Source organism: Megalopta genalis, chromosome 10, assembly GCF_051020955.1.
Source record: "Megalopta genalis isolate 19385.01 chromosome 10, iyMegGena1_principal, whole genome shotgun sequence".
Taxonomy (NCBI): domain Eukaryota; kingdom Metazoa; phylum Arthropoda; class Insecta; order Hymenoptera; family Halictidae; genus Megalopta; species Megalopta genalis.
Genome location: NC_135022.1, coordinates 17,549,649 through 17,573,958, shown reverse-complemented (window position 1 = coordinate 17,573,958; position 24,310 = coordinate 17,549,649). Strand labels below are relative to the sequence as shown.

General features: G+C 46.3%; 1 protein-coding gene across 5 annotated transcripts in view; it reads right to left on the bottom strand.

The window, feature by feature from the left end:
• Positions 1 to 24,310, bottom strand: part of Sulf1 (Extracellular sulfatase Sulf1) — a 122,877-nt gene that overhangs the window by 9,961 nt on the left and 88,606 nt on the right. For all 5 annotated transcript variants that reach the window (XM_033470131.2, XM_033470135.2, XM_033470134.2 and 2 more), the window contains exons 4-6: positions 13,543 to 13,864; positions 1,675 to 1,825; positions 1,342 to 1,517 (exon numbers count right to left, since the gene is read on the bottom strand). In XM_033470131.2, coding sequence (XP_033326022.2) covers positions 1,342 to 1,517; positions 1,675 to 1,825; positions 13,543 to 13,864 — 649 coding nt within the window. The remainder of the gene's footprint in view (positions 1 to 1,341; positions 1,518 to 1,674; positions 1,826 to 13,542; positions 13,865 to 24,310) is intronic.

The window sequence follows — 24,310 nt, the reverse complement described above, 5'->3', positions numbered from 1 at the left end:
AATTTTCTCCATTTTTCTCCAACAAAAAGAAATCTTTCCCAAAAGATAATGATTTCATAGATTGATTTCCATGTGCAACAGTGGCGCAAATATCAATAGCTTAGTATATCACTTTAGAAAGTTACTGCAATTGTGATAATCGAATCCATCAGGGATCTCGTGATCAGCGATAGAAATTTTCTCCATCTTCCTCCAACAAAAAGGGATCTTCCCCAAAAGATAATGATTCCATAAATCGATTTTCACGTGCAACAGTGGCGCAAATATCGATAGCTCAGTATATCACTGTAGAAAGTCACTGCAAATATGATAATCGAATCCGAAAGCTTAGGCATTTTCGAACCGCTGCCACTACGTTGTTTCTCGCCGGCTAAGACTGAAAATCGGGCGAAACGCTGCCAGAAATAGCAGGGCCCCATAACGATCCGATTGATGGCGATTCGGTCCTTCGGTTTCGCGGTGCGAATGCGACGGGGTTTATTAAATCGGATGGGAGCGTCGAAGAACCGTGCGCGTTGCTTGCACACGGAAGTTGCCTTGTGCGTCATTAATCTAACGGCGATGTTTATAACAGACGTGTGGCGGTTGTGCTTCAATTTATACGCGAGTGGTCGCCGGTTCACGTTCACACGGTAGTTTGGCAACGCGAGGAGGGCCGTCTCGGTCTACCAGCTGGTTTTTCGTCGCCGCACGGAGAACGCGACGGATATAATTTATCGGTTTTCGAGGCTCTCATGGTGGCGTCCCGCGGAACCGTAATTCCAGGAGACGGCCAGACAACGGCCACTTACTCCGCGAGTGCTCTATTTATTGCCGGGGGGGAAAGGATCGTTGTTCGATGCCAGCTCGATATCGTCGCGGTATTTCAATGGGTACGATCGCCGGGGCTCATCGTCGAAAATTATCGGCGCTCGTGACTCGTCCCTTTTCCGAGGGAATTTACGGGACACGACCGTGCTTGTTCCGCGGGAGCGCCGCGTGTAGCCGGCAATTAACTGTGCAACAATGTTGACGAGAGGCTCGTCAGACAGAGGGGAAACGGAACGCCGGATATGTACCTCGGGGTGGGGAAATCCGCGAAATCTGGATCTGTTCAACGTCGCCGCGCGGCGGATCTGCCTCTGCGCCGCGATGAATCAATTTGGCTAAGTCGTCGCGCTACCGTTGGGACCGTTTCGTTCAACCGTGGACGCGATTCGTCCACCGTCACGCCTCTCCTCGCCACTTAGAGAGCGATCGTTTATTTTCCTCTCCGCTCCGTTCCCTCGCGGCCGGATTAACGAGCGGTTCCAAGAGCACGACATCCTACGTGGAACGAAAGTAATAATAAACCTTGCTTACATGGTGCCCGGCTCGATACCAGGTCCTCGGATCAAAAATGGAACTCTGACGTCGAACTCGAACGGGAAGCTCTTCCCCTTGATCAGCCCGAACTGGCCCAAATGGTAGCCGTGATCCGACGTGTAGATGATGTACGTGTTGTCCAGCTCGCCCAGGTCTTTCAGTTCTTGGTAGATCTGCCGAGGGAGGGCGAGACGTCGAAATAAATTACCGTTTCACCGAAGCGACGTTTAGTCACTCCGCCGACTTGGCCCCCGTGGCAGATGCATCGATTAAAATCCCCTCTACTCTTCCCCCCTTCGAGAAACATTGCCGATCTCATGAATCACCTACCCTGTCCACGGCGTCGTCCACGCTCTGCAACGTCTGCAACCTCTTGGTCATCAGCAGGTCCGTAAACTGCTTGTGGATCGGCTGCATCTTCTGCGTGACTTGCAGGATCCATTGTTTATCCGGGTTCGGGGCGTAATCGTAGGCTGGCGTGCTGGAACAAAGAATTCGTTTCATGCCGGTCGGCTTCCGTGCATTATGGACCTCGATCATCCAGAAAACACGCGAAATTGCTATGGCGCCGATTTATACCAGGGATTTTAAATCTGATCGGATAATAACACAGGTCCCTCGAGTATTCGATTAGTTCGGAGTTTTTATTTCGTTTGTATTTCGATGAGAATATAGGGAAGTACAAAATTTTTGCATTCTATCCGCATTTCACCTGTCGTTTGCAATCGATCTTCATTCTTACTTGTTTCTCTCGTTGAAATCGTCTCATCGTAGACTTTAACAAATGCACAGTATTGTACGTAACGATCTACCCGATACTAAGCGAGTTTAGTCTAAAAAATTCACGTCAATGAAACTGTAGGAGCTTCCTAAATTTTCCGCCATTTAATCGTGTAACTTTTTGCGCAAAAATATTCCGTTGCACCGTCGGTAACTTACTGGTAACAGTATCAAGCTTATAAAACCAAGTATATCAACGTCAAGATCAAAATGGTTTCTTTTCCTGCAACAACATTGCAGAGACTCGTCTTGGTATCGATGTCGACTTGCCGTTGAGTTTCGAGCCGGTCGTTAATTGCGACCCGTGCTCCCTGGCGTCGAAGAATCCCTATTAGCCGATTAAGTCGCGGAGCGTGGCTCGAGTAACTAGGATTTAGGTGTGCTCGCGCGACGGTACGCGCGGAACACGATCCCGGCTAGGCGAAATTGAATTAATCTCGAGTATCTAGCGAGAAGCGAGAGTTCGATGCAACGAGAAGGTGAAACGCGTTGGACCCTCGAGACACCGTAGGCCCCCCTACCCATCCCCCCCTCATCCACGGCCCGTCCTCTTTCAGCCTAGCTCTCCACCAATTACGCGAGACACGAAATTATGGGTAATTGGCCCTTCACCTTCCTCCACGTCCTTCAGGAACGCTCGCCTCGAACGTGGAGGATCTTTGTCTTATTGGCGGACCTTCGTACGGGATACAGGAACAGGTTTACGGCCCCGGTCGCTCAGAATTTCATAGAGTACCGACCGGTCACCGGCTGGAAAACTCGAGACCGTCCACTTTGCGTTCGGACCCGAGCAATTTATTGAAATGTACTCGTCCGACCGAGTTCACGCCTTCCAATCTTTATCGAACATAACCTTCCGAAACACAAACGATTCCGCGAGACTTGTATCCCCGTGTCTCCTCGTACCGATAGCCTCCGCGAGAAGTGGCAAGCGCGCGACCGACCGAATAATCCCCGTAATGGAAAGTAGGAAGTCATAAACGCGCGGCGAACACCATGTATCTGTACGCCACGTTTCCGACATTCTTCCCGTCGCACAAAAAATTCGCGGGCATCCTCTTATAAGACGAAGTCAAAAACCTACCTACTCTATTCCTTCATCTAAATTTTCATTATTTCCACAATTTTTCCAGGACACCCATATCCAATAATATTCAGTTCACTCAAACCACATACCTACAACCGAAGATTAATAAGCATCGAAATAAACTTAGTCATTGAAATCGCGTTAGAAATAGCTCATGAAATCACGTTGCTGGATGGAAGATTGAACCTACCGATCATGAACAGTGATCGTCGTAAGTGAGAAGAGCTGGACAACATGTGCCAGAACAATAAAATTTACTCAATCTCGCGAAAGGGTCTCTTTTAAGAATCGCGAAACAAAATCACCGAGGACTTCGGCTGGAACGAAAAGGCGAAGGGACTGTCGGAAGACAGCGATCGTTTTTAAATAACGAAACGTAATTCGTCCGAGAAGAAGAAAGCGGGGGTGGGCTAAAAACTGCGGGAACAAGGAACACGGCCCGCGTTAATTTCGCCGGATAGCCTTTTTTCGTTTGCCCGGCTGCTGACGGTCGTAAAGCAGCTCGTTCCTTTATGCAAATTTAAAATAAAGCGCGCAATCTGACGGTGGCGGCCCCCGAACGAAGAATACTCCACCCCCCGGCCCCCCGCGCCGACGTATTTCGTCTGGACTCCGTAATTGCGGCCTATTCTGCGTACACCGGCTCGCCACTGCCACTTAACTTTCCCGCGAGACACTCCACGATCATATTTTGCGCCCAGACACGTGGCCCCCACTCACCCCCTTGTTACCTCCCTCACTCTCTTTCTCTCTCTCTCTCTCTATCTTTCACCCTGATTGCGAGCAACTCGTTTGTCTCCGCGCGCATCCCTCGAATACGCTCTCATTCGGCAGCACGGCTGTCGCCCGGAACAGCCGCGGATTTAATCGACCGCTTAAGATTAATCGGCTAAGGCTTAATTAGGGAACCGGGGATAAGGAGCCCCCAATCTGCTTCCCCGAGAATTGTGCTTCGTGATGTAACCATTACGAAATTAACGGTGAACCTACCTCGGTCAGATGAATGGTGCTTCATTTTATAATTATTGCAATTATAGACATTCTTCTATGGTTGAATCGGTTTCATTAATCGGGCACATATTGTCGTCATAAATCATGCAAGATTTAAATATGTTCGATTGTCCGGGCTAAACAGAGGGTCGTAAATGTTCTGATAACAGAACAGTTACTTAGTCTCTTCTTTATTGATTTGTATAATACAATAAATCGTTTCGTATATGATCGCCTTTGATTGAGCTGATTACAGGCAAAAAGTATTTATATTGGAGAATCTTACTATTCTTACAATTCTGTGTGCAATTCATGGTGCTCGCGTTGACTTTACGTATACTTTGTGCAGAAGAAAGAAGAAAGGATTTGTAAGCATTTATTAATGACCATATTTAATTTAATTATCATATAAATATGGTTACAATGAACAGTATCTAGTACACAATCTAACAATTAATTCTGCAAAATCATCTCGAGCAACATTTAAAAAAATTTTACACTACCATTTACGTCTTTTTCGTCTCTGACTAAAGAAAAAAAAAGAGATCCTCTTTCTTCAGGATCTCAAATAGAGCATTCAAAGCAAATCCCCAGTTTTCCTGGACTCCGCGGAAGATCCTCCATTGGCATCCGTCTCTGAAAGTTAATCAGCTTTCAAGACTTCAGCTCGAAGTATCATTGTCCACTCGATTGTCCCCGCTAGGCTCTCTCGATCGGTCTCCGAGGATTTAAAGAGACCGCGGTGACGCAGTTTCGTCATCGAATCAACTGGTGGTCGTTCGGCGACGAGCGCGATCAATCTCCTCGGCGATCTGGTCGCATTAATGACCCGGCGCGGCGTATCGTCTGCTTGTCACGGGGCTAGTCGAAAGCGAGGGCCGTGCGGCATTATCGCGGTCAACGAGCCCGCTTTATATTTTGACAACCCTTTCACCGTGACTAATCCGAAGGCAACGACACCGTCCGAGTTGAACCGTTCTCGACGCGGGCTCCGCAACGCTCTCGCCCGCGGGCCTCGTTTTAATTCTAGCGGAGCCCTTTAATATCGCGGACCCCGTTACCCCCTCGCGATCAGATAATCGGAATTTATCGCCGGAGTAATTAGCGGAAGAAATTTATGCGGCAATTACGGCAGGGGACGCCGGTGATCTTTGCTGCGGGGCAGGAGCGGCGAGGAAAGAAATTTAGTGGCGATCGGGTACGCCGCGCGGTTTTCCGACGCTCCGCCTCGAAACCGCGGCGACGATCGATCTCGCCGCGTTGGATTCGCGTAGATCGCGCGATAACAGTCCCGGCAACGGCGGAATTGATTAACGAGGCAACAGAGACCGTCCGTCCGAACGAAGTTATGGCCAGTCGGAGAAAAGTTGCGCCGATCGTGAGCGTGTCCCTTTCCGGAAAGAGAGACCGGCGAACAGAGACCGATAGCGATCGAGCGGAGATCGTTAATTATCGCACGTGAAATATGTCGATCGCTGATCCGGCTCCCGGATCGCGGACGATCGGAATCGTTCCTGCGATTTGATGGATACCGCGGACCTCTTGAACAATCGATCCTTCGAGGCCGTGCGCCGTGTGCGCTCACTCTTCGTAGACGTCTTCGTCCGCAAAGAGGTGAAAAGACGCTCGAAAGCACGTCGACGCAGACTATTACCACGGTGAACTTATTTCTCCTCGTTTTACATGGCCTACTTTCCTGCTACCAGCGATACTCGGGGGGACGCTTGACAGCCACTCGGGCTCTCTCAAATATCGATTACCCCCTGCACCCGATATCCTTAGCCCTTGCATCCGTCTGCTTCGGCCATCTCCGCGAACTTCGATTCTCCGTGAGACGGGGAAACATTCTCAGATATATCGCAGGATGTAAGATGAAATCTGGAAGATTGGGTAACGCGCCCCGGATCGCGGAGTCCCGAGGGGTTGCGAAGTGTTTTCTGGGGATCGAGGGTGGATGCTTTTATAACAGCCACCATTTTTATGGGAACTTGCCAGTCGATGGGTTCACGTTGTTCCTCCGCATTAAACGTGGAGGAAAGAGACCAAAAATAAAATCTGTTCGATGCTTTTTATGTTCCATGTGAGTTTATACAAGGTGTCCCAAAAATGTCTCGCAATCCGGAAATGGCGGGTTCCTCAGGTCATTTGAAGCAACTTCTTCCTTTACAAAAATTTTCTCCGAGGCACCGTTATCGAGTTATTAACGAAAAACAGTGACCAATAAGAATCGAGTACGGCTGACGCGAGGCGGCTCAGCCAACCAGCTTCGGTCGCCTCGCGCCATCTGAGCTCGCCTCTCATTGGTCACCGTTTTTCGTTAATAACTCGTTAATGGTGCCTCGGAGAAAATTTTTGTAAAGGAAAAAGTTGCTTCAAATGACCCGAGGAACCCGCCACTTTCGGATTGCGAGACAGTTTTGGGACACCCTGTAGACGCAGTGTCTCATCCGACGAACAACATCGTTTCTTGTTGGTGTTCAAACATTGTATCTGATGCGAGTGTTGCGCATTTGGCGCGATCGACGCGTTTAATGTCAGTTTAATATTTAAGATCGATCGTTGTGTTAGAAATGTAAGGCTGCTTCTGAAACTAGCGCAAATGTGCTGTACGCATGGCTGAATATCCGCGAGGAACTTTTATCTTCTCGCGGTTCAATATTTTCCTTTATCGCTTTAAAATCACATTCCGACTCTATTTTAGTATCCTGTCTTCCCTCTATTTAGAACGTTCTTAAACGGCGATGTAGGAGGTCCCGAGCGATTGCAAGACGCTTTAATGCCGTAGAAGCAGGTCGCATTCCAAAACGTCGAGAAACAACACCACATTATATCCGTCGAAATGTGTGTCGCGTATAAAACGATCGCTCCTCTTCCGCGGCAGCGATCCTGCTCGTTAACATTATAATATCCGCGCTACTCCTATCCGATTTAATTGGATTCGATAGAAAGTTCCGCGAGCAGATTTCTCATTAGATGACAGACGCCTCCTCCCCTGGCTCCCCCCCTCGCTCGCTCGGAATAGTAAATCTCGTTTCAGGATCTGCGAGAAAAACTGGCGACTGGTTCTCGGTTTCAATCGGACGTTCGATATGCCGGTTGGTGTCCCGTTGTCGCGTCGAGCTTATCAGATGTTGCATAAAACAGATAAGGATCCGGCGTCGTCTGTGCAGCGAAATAGCGGGGAAACGGGCTGGGAAAAATCGGTCCCGGTAACACGCGATCGCAGAGAACGGGATAGATCGTCCGATCGAGCGTTATTGAATCACGATTATTGACCCAGTTGATTCACGAGCGCTGGGGGCAGAAAGACCGACTATTACGCACGCCTCTGCCGCGTGTAAATGAACGTTAATAATCGGCAAGCAGAAGCGAGACCACAGCTCCCTCTCTCTATCTCTTTCTCCCTCTCTCCCTCTCCGTGCCCTAGAAAAAAGCAAAATTAGAGTGAAGCCGAATCGAAAAAGTCGAGAGGAAGTTGAATTTATTATTCGAGCGGAGCGGCTTCGCGACGCCTCGGCCTCGGGCGAAAAATAAAGAAGCCCGATCAGGAAATTACCCGGCAGTCGTAAAACTGATTTCGCGCCGGTGTCGCTTTAATCCCACCGCGCCAGCGCGAAAATATTAATTCGAATCCCGGTCAAACGGCTGCTTAAGGGCACGCCGCGTCACCCTCCCCCCGGCCCCCGGCTCGCCCCATCGGTAAAAGCGTCGTGAAAGCACGTAATTGCGCGTGCCGTGTGGCGCGCATTAATTTCTCTCGATTAGCTTTTGAACGTCGCGCCGCGACGCGCCCGTCCACGAATCGAAAAAATCCCGATTATGAAATTAAACGGCGACAGGCCTGTGCCCGTGCAACTCCGTTAACCGCGTTGCATTATGGATCCCGTTTAATTGGAATTTATTGCATCACGCCGGTATCCGGTACCGGCCGTAAACACGCGCCCGGCACCGAAAGAAAATTCATTTCGCCCGTGGAATTTCCAATCTTTCTCGATTTCCATTTTCCTGAACCGCGATGTTTCTGCGGAATCCTCTTCCCACGCCCCCGCCAATTTACAGCATTGTTCCCGGGCAGAACGTCTGTTGGTTTTATGACGCTCCTATCATTCGTTTGTATCGCAGCCGGAGTTAATTAAAATCGTGGCGCGGCAGATAGTCACGGGAAGAATCAATTTTGGTGTGCGAATTTTTATGATGCGCATCGTGGTATTGCTAGCGGCGATACTTCGCGGATTGAAGCATCGCGTCAAATTATAATTGGTTGCGCTGCAATCATTCTCTGTCGGCTGTTCAGAATTACGTTACTCGTTGTAAGTACATCGATAATTGCTATAATAGTGGTAAGATTTACTGCGATCACTCTTCTATTAGATCATACGCTATTATGGTAGCAATTAACTTAGCTGTTTGCTCATTTGTATCATCTTCCACGCTTCGTTTAACTTCAGTATTAACCGTAGAACAACCCTCTCTTATTTTATGGAATAAATAATATTGTTGGGTTGCGGCGACCCAAATTATAAAATCTGAACGATTAAAATATTATTTATTATTTTCAAAATATAATAAAACATATTATAAATATTATTATTATTATTATGTATCATATGTTATAAGTTATATAGTAATATATAACCTGGATGTTTCAGTATCTATTTACACGTTTACAAATTAAAAATATTGCAGGGCCGCAGGCATCATTGTAGGGTTAAATAATGTTCTCTTCGCGTGTATTATAAACGTGAACTTCAAGCTACAAAATTGCATTCGAATCTTTTCTATTATGGCATTTGTTTTAAAGTCGTAATCATCAAAAGTCAACGATAACTTTGTTATCAAGGATTGATTAAAAATGAATGTGCGTTTACAATTTTTGTAGTGTACAGTTTCTTGTGAAACTGTTTCTTGCGAAACTAAGTTAGAAAAATGTATACCTTTGCTAAGAAGTTTATATTAACATAAATGCAATAAAAAAGAACTATAGCATCTCAAAATGTAGCAAGGCAGTATTTAACGCGTTCGGGCATCGCCGGTGGTTCACCGACAGTAACAGAAAATTTGCAACTTCGATTGCAGCGTGAATTTCACTTGCGCCGCGCGGTTCCGCAAAACTGTCGGCACACCGGTCGAACAATCGGTTCGCTGTTCGCGTGTTCTACCGCGGGACAGCGTCGAGCATTCTCTTTCGATCTGTGTGCACAATGCGATGATGAACGGCGCTCGGGCATTCTACGGGCCGCGGAGTATATCGGCGATTCTGGCCCAGTTTCGCGGGGAATCCGGTAATGAATGGCTCTCGGAGAAGAGAACTCTGTTCGTTTCCCGGAGAGGAGAGATACGCGGCTAGGACTCCGGCTTGTCGTCTTGTTGGTACGGTAACGACCCACATAAAGGAGCCGTTGCAACGAGAGGGAGGAAGACCTGGAGCCGAGAATGATTCTCTACGTGCTCGTGCCTTCCTCGGCCGAGTAATGACATCATCGGGAGATCAAATCCTTACAAAATTCTTGCCGAGACTCGCTTCGGAAAGTAAAAGGCGCTGAAAGTGGCATAAGAAGAAAGGAAGGAGTTTTTCAAAGGAGTACGGCGCTTAAGAGCCAGTTACTATAGGATAGCCAATTGCTGTACCTTATTCTCAAGCATAATTAACTTTATATTTATCGAATAAGACGTATTAAATTTCTTTTATTTAAATTAAAGTTAAAATTATTTCAATTTCTTGATACCGAATTCACGAACTTCTTGTGTGAAGCTTATGAAAAAGTTTAAGGAATTTTAAACTTTAAAAAGTTAAGTTTAAAAAAGAAAATTTAAACGAATGAAGATCAATATTCCGTAAAACATTAATCGTTCTAGGTAAGAGATATCACAATGTTAATATTATATTAATATTATATTAAAACGTATCAAGATTACAGGAAAACAAAACAGTGATTATTTATTTAAATTTTTGTTTTTAGTTTATAACTTTGAATCTCGAATCATCTCTGTCATATTTTTGAAGAGAACTTCTCTGCTGACTTATTTATATAGAAAATAACCCTTATCATTCCAAGATTTTTATAGAACGCTAGCTTAAACTTGGCAGCAAAGTGTGTTAAATATTAAATTTTGATTGCATACATTTATTCAGAATCACAGTTCAGGGAGGTAGCACTGTAACTGATTTTTACAGATTAGAAACGCACAGCCACTGGCTGCAGAACGTTTTTCTTCTCTCTCTTGATATCCAAAGAATATTTGATATTTCTGTCATGAGAAAATTGGTATCGATAGAAGCAACTTCGAAATTTACCTCGAAGTTCTTAAGAAATTAAATTGATAAAGTTCCTGGAGCTCGTCGACAGGACACAGTAATTGGCTCCTCTGCCCTGTATCGTTCGCCGATCAGCCGGGAGTTTTCTATTGGGCGGAACGGAGGAGGAAAGATCCGGGAACGGTGCTTATCGCGGAACGGCGTCTAACAAAAATACTGGCCGTACAATGAGGCAATCTGTAGTCCCCGGGGTGCACAAAAGATCCCTCGCGAAAACGTCACGCGTTTCTCTCCTCGTCGTCTGATTCGTAGTCGCCAGGTACTCGCGTCCAGCTAGTGGAGAGAAGACTGAAGGGAACGGAGAGCCCGTGTGCTTGTGTACGCGCACCTGTGTGCGTTTTTTTCTTCTGTCGCGGAACAGAGACAGGTGAACATAATACCTGCATCACGGCCGGTACAATGACGGGCGTTGGCTGTGTCCAGAGGGGCGAGACCGAGACTACAGAGAGGGATGCACGCGTTTTTAGTGCTTTTCATCGCTCGCTAGCTCGCTCGCGCGCTGCGACCCGTCTAGGGCACTCCATCACGCGACGATGACACACCGTCGCTGCAGTTATCTATCCGGTTGTCTAGTCTAGAGTGCGGCTCTCTCTTTCTCTCTCCCGCGGCTCTCTCTCTTTCTCTCTCCCGCGGCTCTCTCTCTCTCTCTCTCTCTCTCTCTCTCTCTCTCTCAGCCTCCGCCTTCTTTCTTTCGCTCGCGCGCACCTCGGCCTCGCCCCTCGAAACTCGTCCACGAAACAAAACGGCCATTCGCGGATTTCGTCGCAGGCCTAGACAATCCTCGGCGACCTTCTCCGGGTCGCGACGTGCTTCTCGACCGTCGAGAATCGAGCATTGTTGTCCGCAGAACCGCGCCGGACGTCGGACGACCGGCACGCGTTTGCTCGTTCCGAGAAACCAGCCTTATTGTCAGGAAGCGCGCGTATGGTACCGTTGCGCGTACGACATTGTGAATGGAAATGACACCCGCCGGCGCGTTCAGTCATCTAGAAATATCCACGCGTGATGTCGTTTCCGACCCCTTTCTCCGGGAAATGCCACCTTAACGCTTTAACTGCCGCGTCACCCATACGTGATTTACGAAATTATTTTCTCGAGTTTGAATATTCGTTTTTACGCTAATCTGTTATACGGTTCTAATTTTAATAGGATCCGCGAAACATAAGGATTGTTGAAAACGTAAATGATGTTATACGACTTAACTTTCCAATTCTAATTTCATCGAATCAAATACTTAATTTTCAGCAATTTTTGAGGCAGTTGGCGTGGTAGTCAAAGAGTTAAACCTCTCGAGTCGAAGTGGAAAGAAACAACTGGATCCGCTAAAGAATGAGATAGGTAACTGTAAAAATTCTTGTAGAATTAAGCTTGCTACGCAAGCAGCTCGACTTTAAAATCCGCAGTTCGATAACGATATAAGTGTTGCCACATAAATTGTCTAAAAACATTTGTCTCGAAAATGTACCTTGAAACTGAACAATTTGTTTAAGAAACGAAACTAAGCAGAGGTATAGAGAATCCGTACCGATTGATGTAATTAAAATCATCTAACGCGCCATCCTGCGGCTTGCATTCTGATTCCCCTAATGCATCGCTTCAAGTCCCATCATGTGCACGAAACCGCAGAGTCAGACAACCGTCTCGAAGGCTTTGATAAATTTAATTCATCGCTCGGCGGCACTCGAGATGCCTCGAGGCGGCCTCTGAATGAACAGAAACGAGTACAGTTCTGCGTCTGTTTACCATTTCTTCGGATAGTCGTTGACATTTCACTTGCCTCCAGTTCTCCCATTCACAATGTCGATACTAATAAGGAGCCCCGCGCGACGGACCCTAAAATATTTCATTTGCCTGCGCCGTCGTCTCGCGAGCTTGTGCGCTCCGGGTGAAAGGGATGAAGAATCGTTATACGGGCGGATCTTTAGAAAGGCAGAGGCCTGATGATACGGTTCCCAGCGCAAGAAGGTAAATTGCGACTAACGCGAGTCGGTGAAAAGCTCGTTTAAAGAGGGACGCGCGGTACGTGTGTAAATAATAATGCAGCCAGTTGCCTGCAATCGCGAGGCTCGAGACCCATTTCGCGAGAAGGTAACGACTCGCAGACGGAGCTGCACTATCTGGCGTTGGCATGAGCACGCAATGCCCTATGGGACAGTGGAGACGTAGATGCAAAGGGCATCGAGGCCACGTCTACTTCGAACACTTCATACGATGGTCTTGCAATCGGTTCTAGCTCACCGAGGCTTTCGAAACTATTGTTAGTTAGGTAATTGTAATATCCGATCTTTCTTCTTCAAAATATTAGGTCATAGTAATGCTTTTTCCGGAAACTGTGTTACTTATGGGATGATCAAATACATAGCTAAAGCACACTGGAAGCATAATCTAAAACTAATTACAACTAGACAGCGGATTTTTAGACAAAATAAAGACAGTTTCGCTTATTTGCCATACACAGACATTTACTTTTGTTCCTAGTCACTTTAATCAGACTGAAATAATACAACAATATTTTTTAATTCTTTAAATGTTTACAATATTTTGTAAATCAGTAGTCCAATTGTTACTAACGATACTGCCATTATTTTTCCGAAAATATACTTAAACGTGCTCCGAATACTAAAATAAACTTTTAAATACAAGGAAAAGGTAAAGCTGAAAGCAAGGGTGACAGATTAAATAGATCTTGCACTTATTTCTTTGCTATTGCCGACTGATTCTTACTAGACTGTCCAAGGCAAACTACTCGCGTCAAAGTGAGTAGACGGATCCTGTTCGAAAAACGTGTTGCTACGATTTTACAAAGATCGGCCGAGAGATAGGAAGCGTCGATCGGAATTAGTAAAATCTTGCAGACAGGAAGCGCATGATTGAACTGCAAACAGATCTCCGATCTCGGGGCTAACGAGTTGACCCAGATCTCCGCTACAGCTCGGCAACGCAGGGCAACGCAGCAGCGCAAGGCAGTCGAAGGAGACTGGCCGGTAACGAAGGCAAACACAATGACAAAGTTTCTGGTACTTACTGGTGAGTGGTGACGTTGAAGAACAGATGGGAGAACTGGGGTGCGGAGTCCTCCGGTCCATGCGGCGCCGGGAAACTCGCGACGAGCATCACCGGCTTCCGGGCGAAATTGTGTTTGCTCTGTCTGAGAAAAGCCACGCTGTCGTTCGCTATCAGGTCCGGATAATAGTCCTTGCTGTACTCGAAGCCGTGCTTTATCTTCTTCCCGTTCATGTTCACGCTGTAGTTGTAGTACCGTGAATTCATTATGAGGCCGCCCCACTCTCGCCATCCCGGCGGTATGTACAGGCCGTTGTACTTGTTCAGATACTTGCCGAAGTACCCTGAAACGTGTGTTTGCGATAACGTCGGATTCGATTCGCGGAGAGAGACGAATCGCTACGGCGAATCGACTTCTCCGCTTGTTACCATGATCGTCTTGCTCTATGCTCTATCTACATATATATATATCCCTTTGACTCCCTCTCCCTTTGCTCTCTCTCTCTCTCTCTCTCTCTCTCTCTCTCTCTCTTTGATTTAATCCCTAGACGACGATGAACACCGGATGAAAGCGCAACTGTTCTTCGAGTAAGATAATATAATTGTAGTCGCGACGTTTGTTTAATTAAAATCAACTGGGTGTGCCAGTGACTTCTACTTTAGATCGCAGCTGCGCGTCGACCGGGTGAATATAAAATAATAGCGTTTGCTAAGCTGCTGCAACTCTTGGGTACTGCTTTGTGTCCCCACCACTGCGTGGGAGGAGCTTCCTGTCCCCACCACATCATTCATATTCGGTGGTTCTCAGCCCACGGTTTCTTTCTGCTACAAACTTTGTCACGAACCTTCGCATTTGTAAATCTCACACAAGATAGAATGTTTTCTCTGTATCAACAACTGAATACCTTGACGCAGAAGTCAAGCAAGTGCAAATTTTAACAAAATTATGCTCGATGAAAATTTTAATACTTTTCAATCTTTTAATGGCGATCGAAAGAGAAAGAAAGAACGTATAAAATTGAACATTCAAAGAGGAACACAAATTAGGAAAGAGAACTGTTATTTATTCGAATTATTAAGGAAACAACAATTTCTCAAGTGTGGTCAACAACGATACATCGTAGTTCGGCACTAAAAGGGTTGAAAGTCTGAAAAGTTGTCCGATCGAAATGGCAAAAGGCTCCAAAATATGTGCTACACGGCCACGGACTGGAAAGATAGAGTATGTTGTCAAGAGGTTAATCACTGGCTAATAACGAACAGGGCGGGAACACCAGTTTCGATTTCTTTTATTTCGTCGGCGGGTTTTTCGCGGATTCCGTCAAAAATCACGAATCGGTGTACGCTATCGGATGAATAATGACCGCAAGGCGTGGCCGGTTCCCTAAGCCCGGGCTTAACGAAAAGAAAAAGACAGCTCTGCCCCGGACTATCGCAATAATAATTAATGTGCTACGGACACGCTCGGCTCGTCGCAGGAACTGACTCATGTAACAGATCGATTACCGCCGCTGACGGTATACTTTTATTTCGCGCGGCTCGGACCCAGGTTGCTCGATCACCTATACAGATAATGCGTATGGATGTTAACCAGCAGAATTATCATCGAACATTCAATTATCGCATTAAACGTAATTCTTCATTATCGTTACCAGCAAGCTCGTTTCCCGAGATTCGAGGAATGACCGATCGGAGAACGCAGAGCCAAGGTTGGTACGCGATGGTTATTGGCACGCTACGAAATGTATGCACTTGTGAAAATAATTAGTAGGTCCAGAAACGGCAGAAGTATTTCAAGCATTTCGAAATGCTGAGTTGTTACGTTTAAGTCGTTAAAATGATTTAAAAGGGTCGCGAATGTCTGGATGATCTCTAAGTACAGATAATTTGCACTTGCTAGAAAAATCTTCGCTTTAATTATTATTTATTAATCAATCGAACTAACATCCTCTTGCTATGTTATCTTTCTATTTCTGGCATAGTATTTCCAGTTCACGGCTCGATCGATCAAATAGATCATTTTGATTTAAAACTAGGGTAGTGGAACCGGTTACTGTGGGGTGACCAATCGCCGCGCCTTTGATTCGTTTTCAGGCATAATTAATTTTCTATTTATCGAGTACGACATACTAAATTTTTGTTATTTAAAAAGTAAACAAAATAAAGTAATAAAAAGATTTGAAATAAATATGAACTTAATTATGCCCGCAAACAAATCAAAGACACAGCAATTGATTACCGCACAATAATCCGCTCCACTTTACCCTTTAGAAGTATAAATCGTGTCAACCTTCTATCAGCTGAATGCAGAATATCTTCAGCGATTGAAAATCTTTACCGAAAAGAAACGAATGTTTCTCGTATCATTTCTGCACCCGATTTATAAATTTCGCTCCCTGAAACACGTTTGATAAATCGCGTCCGATCTGCTGACTTTTCCTGTTGCTCCCGAGAGTTCAACGACAACCGATCAAAGAAGCGGTATCGGGAACAATAAATTACAGGAGCTCGCGAAGGGAACAATAAGGTAATGAAATTTGCACGTTCCCGGCTCCTCAATCTTCCCCCCCCCCCCCCCGAAGACGGGGTAGGAGGAAGGGCCGAGTATCCGCGGCTTTTCTTTCCGGCGTGGCTCGATAAATCAAAAGGCAATCCCATTTTCCGCCGCCTAGCCTCGGGCGTATAAACGCGCGTCGGTCAAGATTCATCTTGCCGGACGTTGAATTATTCATACGGGCAAAATCAAATAATTAATTCAGAAGTACCACACCGGCGTCCCTTTCTCCGTCCCTGCGGCGTTTACATACCTGTAGCCGGTAGCCGCGGTAGGGCTCGCAATCGTTCCTATACCGCGGGCTTATTTATAACAGCGGCGCGGGCCGAAGTCGGGTCCCGGTCTCTGGGCCAGTCCCGGGCCAGTCTGGGGGCCCGGGCGACTTTTTGCCGGGCCGGGACCACCGAGCCGGGCCAATCGCATTACTCTCGTTTTGCGTTAACCGATGACATCTCAATAAAGGGCCGCCTTGTCCGCTAAATATAAAGAACAGTAAATCTTCCTGGAACCGGGCCCAGGACGCTTCCAGCGAAAATTCCGGCGCGACGATCTTGCTCGCGGTGCCGCGATCGATTCGAGATTCCACGAGGTCCGCAAGAAAATTACCACGAAATCGTGCGCCGAGGAAATTGGCTACGACGATTATGCGAACTATTTCTGCGTCCAGCCTCGGAACCCGTCCGTCGGAGATTGTTCGTGCGGATCGATCCTCTCGCTGTCAACATCGAAATCGCTGAAGACGGAACTCTCGGTCTGGATCATTCTTGGACAGGCCGGAGCTCGCAGCGAACCCGATGAAAAAAGGAGTCGCGGATTAATTAGCGACGTCGTTTAAAAGTTTCCCCGATCGGCCCGGCCAGATACCGTCCGGCCAGTTTTTGAAAGCGGGACACGTTTCTCACGGAACAGGTTTAAAGGATCACGGCTGATCCGCTCGGGGAATTTGCATAAACGACCATTGCCAGGGCTCGGTGGCCGGCCGCTTCCACGATTGCGCTTTAATTGTCGATAATTCGGGCTTATTGAGTGGCGTGCCGTGAATACGTTAGCCGGCAAATACGACGACGTCCGGAGTTATCGGTTAATCAAACTAATCGTTTCGGGACAGCCCGTGCCGGGGCGTGACTTATGCAAAGTTTCCTTCGAGAATAATTGTCGGCTTGTAATTATCGGCCCTTGGCCTCCGCGGGCCGGCCGTTTACACGTGTCGGGTCTTATACATTTCAAACGTCTTTGATCTTCTACGGGAGAATGTTTAGAAAGGAACAATAGGGTGTTTATCTCAATTGAAGACCTCGGAGAGAACAAAGACATTTCTTGTTTCTTTTCGGTTAAAGGCTTTACGTCGCATCAACTGCGTGGTTATTAGCTACGAGAACGCAATCATTACGGTAACGCTTGCAGGATTTCGGTTTTTTAAAATAAATTCGAGTGGGTCTTCTATTTTATTCTCGTCGAGGTTATCTTTCAATTTATTTCCTATTTTGTATTTTTCACGAAGCACATTATGTTTCGGGCATTATAATATAAGACGATCGATTGATGTCAGTATGTTGCATGTTTCGTAAATGGGTATTGAATACTTTGCTATAACTGTGTCCTCTTAGCGTGGCCTATTCCATATCTCGAGAAGATGACTTGATCTCTTAGCAGATTGTAACTTCAAATCAAAAAGGATGATATATCGTCTACATGAGCTCGTACATGCAATTTGGACGGCGTGTTTAACACGTTCCGTGCCGAACTTTTTTTACTCGAATCTTCACACTTTGATATTTTACTAAAACTTGATGTATTACGTGCAATTATTAATTCTCGTACACATAACAACGTAACAAAAACTTATCAACGCCCATTCTTGCGGTGGAAATTGATTCTTCGGTTCTAAATTTCTTGTAAACAATTTGTTCAGTTCACTAAGTAAACATGCAAGCGTGTACCATCGATGGTACACGTGGCACGGAACGTGTTAATGGCTGTAAGTTCTGCTGTGAATATTTAAAGTATTGCGTTTCATAAAAATCCGCCGATTACGCATCGCCTCTTGAAGCAACCAAGCTTCCCGAAGATCTCGGTGTCGTAAAGCTAAGGAGACTATATTGTTTCGCGCTGTAAAAGTTTCGTAACTTTCTCGGGAGATGAAGAAAGTTTATACCGCTGGCATAACTGTATTGTCCACAATCTGATCTATCAAAATGGTTCATACTTGATTCGATTATCGGTTAACTCACGAAGTCGCGGAACTTTTCCATCGGCCGGATAAGAGAAAATGGATTTAAGGAGGTCGCGCGTCTTCCGAAGCAATTTCTTCGAAAGTGCCCTATCCCGCGTTGAAAGAAAGGAGCTCGCGTAACCCTCTCCCGGTTTCCGTACAAAGATTTCTACCGCCTCGCGAGACCGGTGTTTATATAACGGAGCATTTTCGTGCGCATTACCGATCCCCGTGGTTCTGTCAGCGCGTTCGTCGCGTGTTCCCGGGGTCGTTGCTACGGCCGCTTCAAGTGCGCTTTACATGGCGCTGACTTAGCGCCAGCCTAAAAATACCTGGATGCACTAGGCCAGCCGTAAATATCAATTAGATTGTTATCGCGGACCGCGGTGCATGCGAGGAACGCGAGGCCCTGTGCATGTGTTGCACGGAGCGCCCCAATAACGATAGGGCAGGGCAGGTAACGAGTCTAATTGCCGCCTCGTCATTCCAGTTAATCACCGTCGTTCGCCTCAACAGCTTCGTCCCCGGGAAAGAAAGAAAAAGTGTTATCGGAAAGTGGAGGTTGGATCTCCTCGATCCTGCTCGATCCAGATTGAAGACTCTGCGGTAGCTGATCGACTTCGATAATACGTCTTCGTGACCATTTTGTAGTCAAGCTTCTACACTTTTCTGGCTGCCAGCGTTGGAGCTCGGGAGCTTTGACCCTTGCTCCGTTCTTCGTCAATCGATGCTTCTCTACTCTTGTCACCTCCGTTTCTCGGCTCGGAATAGTTCTTAATACTTGCTTCATCACGACGCCTTAAGAACGGCCACGGGTGTTTGAATGCTGACACGAACGCGCGATAGCGATCTAACCGTTTCACAACGATACGCGAACTACATATGTATGTATGTACTTCGTTTTTCACCATCGGGTATGACATATTGAAATTAAATCGCAAAAGCAAGCAGTTGAAAATACGGTTGATCTTATGACAGTTACTTCGATCCGGGCCCATTAGCATGCTAGGCTTCATCCGACTTCTCATTTTCCAGCAGCCAATTTCAATCGCATTCATATTAGGTCTAATGAAGTGGTCCGTGTTCCTCGGGCGAGCGAGCCAGAAAATGGTCCTAGAGAACCGGATAAGTGAGAATTTTAATGGAGGTAATGAACCTAGACTGCCCACATGAACTTGCCGACTTAATATTCACGATTTAAACAGCACACGTTACGACGGCATTCAAACCATAAGACTTCAGCCATTCGGATCCACCAACAGTATATATCGTTCGCAACCGCTCGGCACTGCCTTTCCAATTACACGCGTCACGGTACGCGCGCGGCGATCATTTTTCACCTGGATTGCCCGTTTCAGATTATAATATATCACGGTGGTTATCCGGCCTTTCGTCTCGCGAGAAGCAGACGTCCGAGAAACGGCCTTCGAACGTCGTTCCCGATTCTACCGCGGCTCGTCCGCCTCGGTGCATCTCTTTTCGCGAGTCCGGCCTGGCCCATATTCCTTTTGCTGCATAGTGTGTATCCCGCTGCATCGATCGCCATCGCCGCCGCAACCTCCCTGTGGTCGACGACCATTCGTTTTGTTTGCTCGGACCGAAGCACGGCCCCGCGACTGGCGCCACGATATCACGGCTCCACCGTCGTCCTTTTGTCCCGCTTTTGTCGGGACAGACCGACCGACCGCTCGCCTTCCGGCGGGCTTTTTACGGTCCCGGTCTCGTCGTCGTCAGGATCCGACGGCTGTTACTACTGCAGTCTTGCTCACGCTTAGGCTGATTTTTCCGCGCCGCCGACCGCGACACCGCTTTCCCCGCTTTCCCCGGGCTCAAGAAGCAACAGGTAACACCGTCGCATCGGCCGCGTGCGATTATCCGCCCCCGCTTTCCGCTACTCGCCGTTCGAGCATCCCAATTGACCACTTTCTTGGGCATATTCTTGCTTCGTTGATCTTTTGTCGATGCACCGTGTTTCGATATCCAAGACAATTCTGCGGCTATAAAGCAAAACGCTGCAAGTCGCGATTTCAAAGAATTTAAGTTAATGTTGTAATTGAACTGTGGCATATAGGATTCGCGTATTTATCAGAAAAAATATCGTGAAGACGAATTTTATAGGATTTGAGCGACAATATCTCGGAAGTGAAAATATGAGACTTGCGGCGTTTTTTCTTGCAGCCACAGAATTAAAGTAGAAACATACATGTCATACTATGTCATACTATGTCAAGGTTATTTTGACTATGTTATACTATATGTATGCTGTATACGCCTATGTTATACTATGTCGCGCTATGTCACGCCACGTGAAATCACGTGACATTCAAAGAGTGTGCGCCTGCATGTTTTTATTGTTTCGAATCTGTTACAGGCAGATCAGGATCACGTCACGCTGCTCATATGTTGTCACGCGTGGGCAGATGTCCCGTATTAATTTTCCTGTGAATTCACGTGACGTGACGTTTCATATGTTTCTACCTTTGCTAACTTCGTTTATCTGATCCACCGATGTCTGAATTCGCTATTATTGAAATACATTTCACACGTTATCCAGGTTAAAATGTCGCTTCATTGGTTTTTTAACTCTCGTATGTTCCTTAGGACGTATCGTGTTGTCGGAGTCGTTTATTAATGTACATCGTGACAAATTCATTCATTTTAATGTAACTTAAATTCCTATGGAAAACTTTGGAAAGATCCATTAAAACAAGTTGTGCACGGTAGGGCAAATAATTCGCTAGCAAACTTTAATGCTCCATCCGTTTTTCTAGGTCAGTCCTGCACTTTAAAACCTCACAACGCTCATCGAGATTTTGTTCGATGTTTTACAGGACATATACATTCATTAACAATAATCTTCCTAAACTGTATAGCTGATTCATTGATTTCCCGTCACTCGACAAAAGTTATATAATTTTAAAAATAGTGAATATATATATATATATTATATGTATATGTGAATAAATTCAATTCAATTACATAATATTATAAATATTGAATTTCAGTAGATCCAAATTCTGTGCATAAAATTCTGTCATCAATCTGTCAGAAATATTTCTTTTAAGCTTCTTAGTTAGGGGATGAATATCGCAAAAGTATATAAATATCTATTTGTTTGCCAATTATGATCTTCGTCGTTCAATGTACAACACTGAACTTCCACTTTGGTGTAGTGAAATCTTCCTATTTAAGGAGATTAGACAAGACGCGTCGAGGCAGATCAAAATTAGCGGCGTCCCGAAAATTAGCATATCGAAGTATGCGCGTGCATCTGGTGCATCGCGATGCGCCAAAGCGAATAATACGGGATCCGAATTATTTCGGTTGGTGGTATCGTGCGCAGGGTGTATTAACCCCCTTTTCGTATGCCGACCCGGCTCTGTGCGTCCCGTTTATGCGATCGCCGGAGGATTTAAGGGTGGATCGCATGTCGGGTTGCAGCCGGGGTCTTAACGAGCCGTTTAACGATCACCGCGTGCCGCCGCAAAAGAGAAAAAGGGCTCGTATAACAAATAGGGGATTTTATGTTCGACGCGAATCACCGGTTATTACGCGAAACGTTCGTGATCGCGAGTGGCTCGAGTCGAGGAAAAGTACTCGGGTACGGCCCGGGGTCGGCGTGGATGATGGCAGCACGCGAGCAAAAGTGGTTGCACGAAAAATAGGTAGCCCGCGCATAGACAACGAGCAGTCTTTGCGCTGAAAGTGAGTTGATTGCCTCCGGGAGCCACGTATCAATACAAATCATCGTGCGACCATTACGTACATTTTGTAACTTAGATTGCGGTTAAAGAGCCCGTTTGCTTGACTTTTTCTTGCAACTGTTCCGAGTGAGCGTGGCTTCTTCGATCTTAATTTTAAAGGAGCTGCAGCAGTATTGCGTTGGCAAACTGTATTTATATCTATATATTATACGATGCAAAAGAGATGAAAGGATTATCTCGATCTCTTTTCGGATAGAGCACGCTGCGTCAACAATTTTACATCTTCCGATGTTATAGATAAAACTTTATCTCCCTTGATCTCTTTCTGTCGCGCAGTGATCATTTTGATTTTTCGAGCAATTAAGAAATCGAATGTTTAAAAATAAAATATTTACGGCTTGTAAAAAGACATTTTTACTTTTTCATTCTACCCACATCCTTGGCTATTTAAAAATCAAGAACAAAAGTGATCCGTGACGCGCCGATGAACTGATTTCTCGATTCCTAGAAAAGTCAAAATGACAGCTGTGCGACGTGGAGAACTCCGAGTAGGCGTGGCTTCGCTGCTCCGGATTTTAACGGAGCCAGGACAATGCCCCACATGGCACTCTGCCCATGATCGAACCAGCTAGTTAAACTCTATAGTTTTATGACAGATGAAGCTTCCATGCGGGTATAAACACACGTTGCTCGATGCGTTGCCCTGGCTCGTTGAAAGTTGAGAGCAAGAAAGCCACGCCCACTCTGAGTGCTTTATACAAAGAAAATACGATAGACAGCGTCCTACCGTCGCGATATTGAAACTGTCATCTTTCTTTCATCTCGTCTTATAAAAACACCGCCCCAGGGGCTGCCTATAAAAGCATTTCTTCGCGGCGAAGAAGCGCAAGTTGCTCTCGTTCGAATTCGTTTCCGTTCTCCGGACATAGTTTGCTGCTCGATTCTCGTTGATGCGTAAGGAACGCGACGGCGAGGAACAGCGCCGGCAAGGTAATTATGTACGTACGCCGATCGCGGAGGATTCGCTTTGTTCTTTGTTTTGATCCGAGCGAGAGCGAGCGTGCGATTACGACGTCGTTACGGCACGATTATTTTTGCCGGCGGCTATTATATTCAATCAGCGCGCGACGCTCTTCTACCGGGCATTAATCATAGGAGCCGTTCCTTGACAAGTTTCATGGTACCGGCCGGCCGTCTCGCGACGATCCCGTCATTATGCAGTTATCACGATTATGCAGATAATAGGCCTCGATTTGTCTTATTACCGGTGCGAGCAGTCTCGTCGCATCGTGGAGAGATCCTTGTCTTCGTCTTCCGGCTCCACGTTGATCTCTCGATTGTCTGCGATTTTTATCGGCTGCCAACGTCGTCTGGCAATCGGCACTCGTTCCATCTAACGCTCAAAAACGCTCAGAACCGCGCCGCATTGTCAGATACATTTGCAGTGAATCGAGACGATCTATCGATGGGAGGAGCTACGATGCGTGCCTGCACCTGCGACGCGGAGACGGCCGATTATCCGTCCGCCTGTCCGCGACACCCACGCGAGGCGCAGAGCTGTTTGACATTTCTTGGAATCCGAGAGTAGGTGCTTCGGAGCAGACACTTTGCACGTGTCCCGTTCCCCGTGTAATCCCCGGCAGATTTCACACGTAGGTGGCAAGGTATGGTCCCCCGGTTCGATGGGATACTGGCTACGAAATAGGAGAAACAGGAAAGACGCGGGTCTCGAATGCCTGACCATCGGGAATCAGTTTTACGAGTTGGCGAGGTCTTCTGTTCAACTTTGTTGTGCAGTATGCGCGATTGTTTTCCTTATTCTTCGACGGTGAGCTTTTAGATGAATCGATCAACCTCGAACTACGATCGTTCGAAAATGATACGTACGATTTTTGTCTGCACGCGTCATCGTCGAGAATTCGACACCGTAGGGCGCATTGATGACCCATTTTATGACCCCTTTTTGTAAATAGACTGCGGATTTTTATGTAAAATAAACATTGTCTGTGTCGGTTGCAAGAAATGGAAACCAAACAAGTTTGTTCTTTCTTTAATAATTGTAACAGATTGAAAGTAATGCATTGCCGTTATTAAATTCTGTTAATCTTTCTACTACTTTAAATTGCAATTACTCCATTTTAGCACGAATGCATAAAAGTCGAAGTTTCTCTTCATTTCCAAACACCGCCCACCATCTACCTAAATTCTCTCTTTACAATTTTGTCTACTTCCTTTTCCACCTTCATCATTGAAATCAGGCTCCTAGATTTAGGATATTCATCGAGGCATTTTACTCATTGTTGAACAGACTATGGTCTGT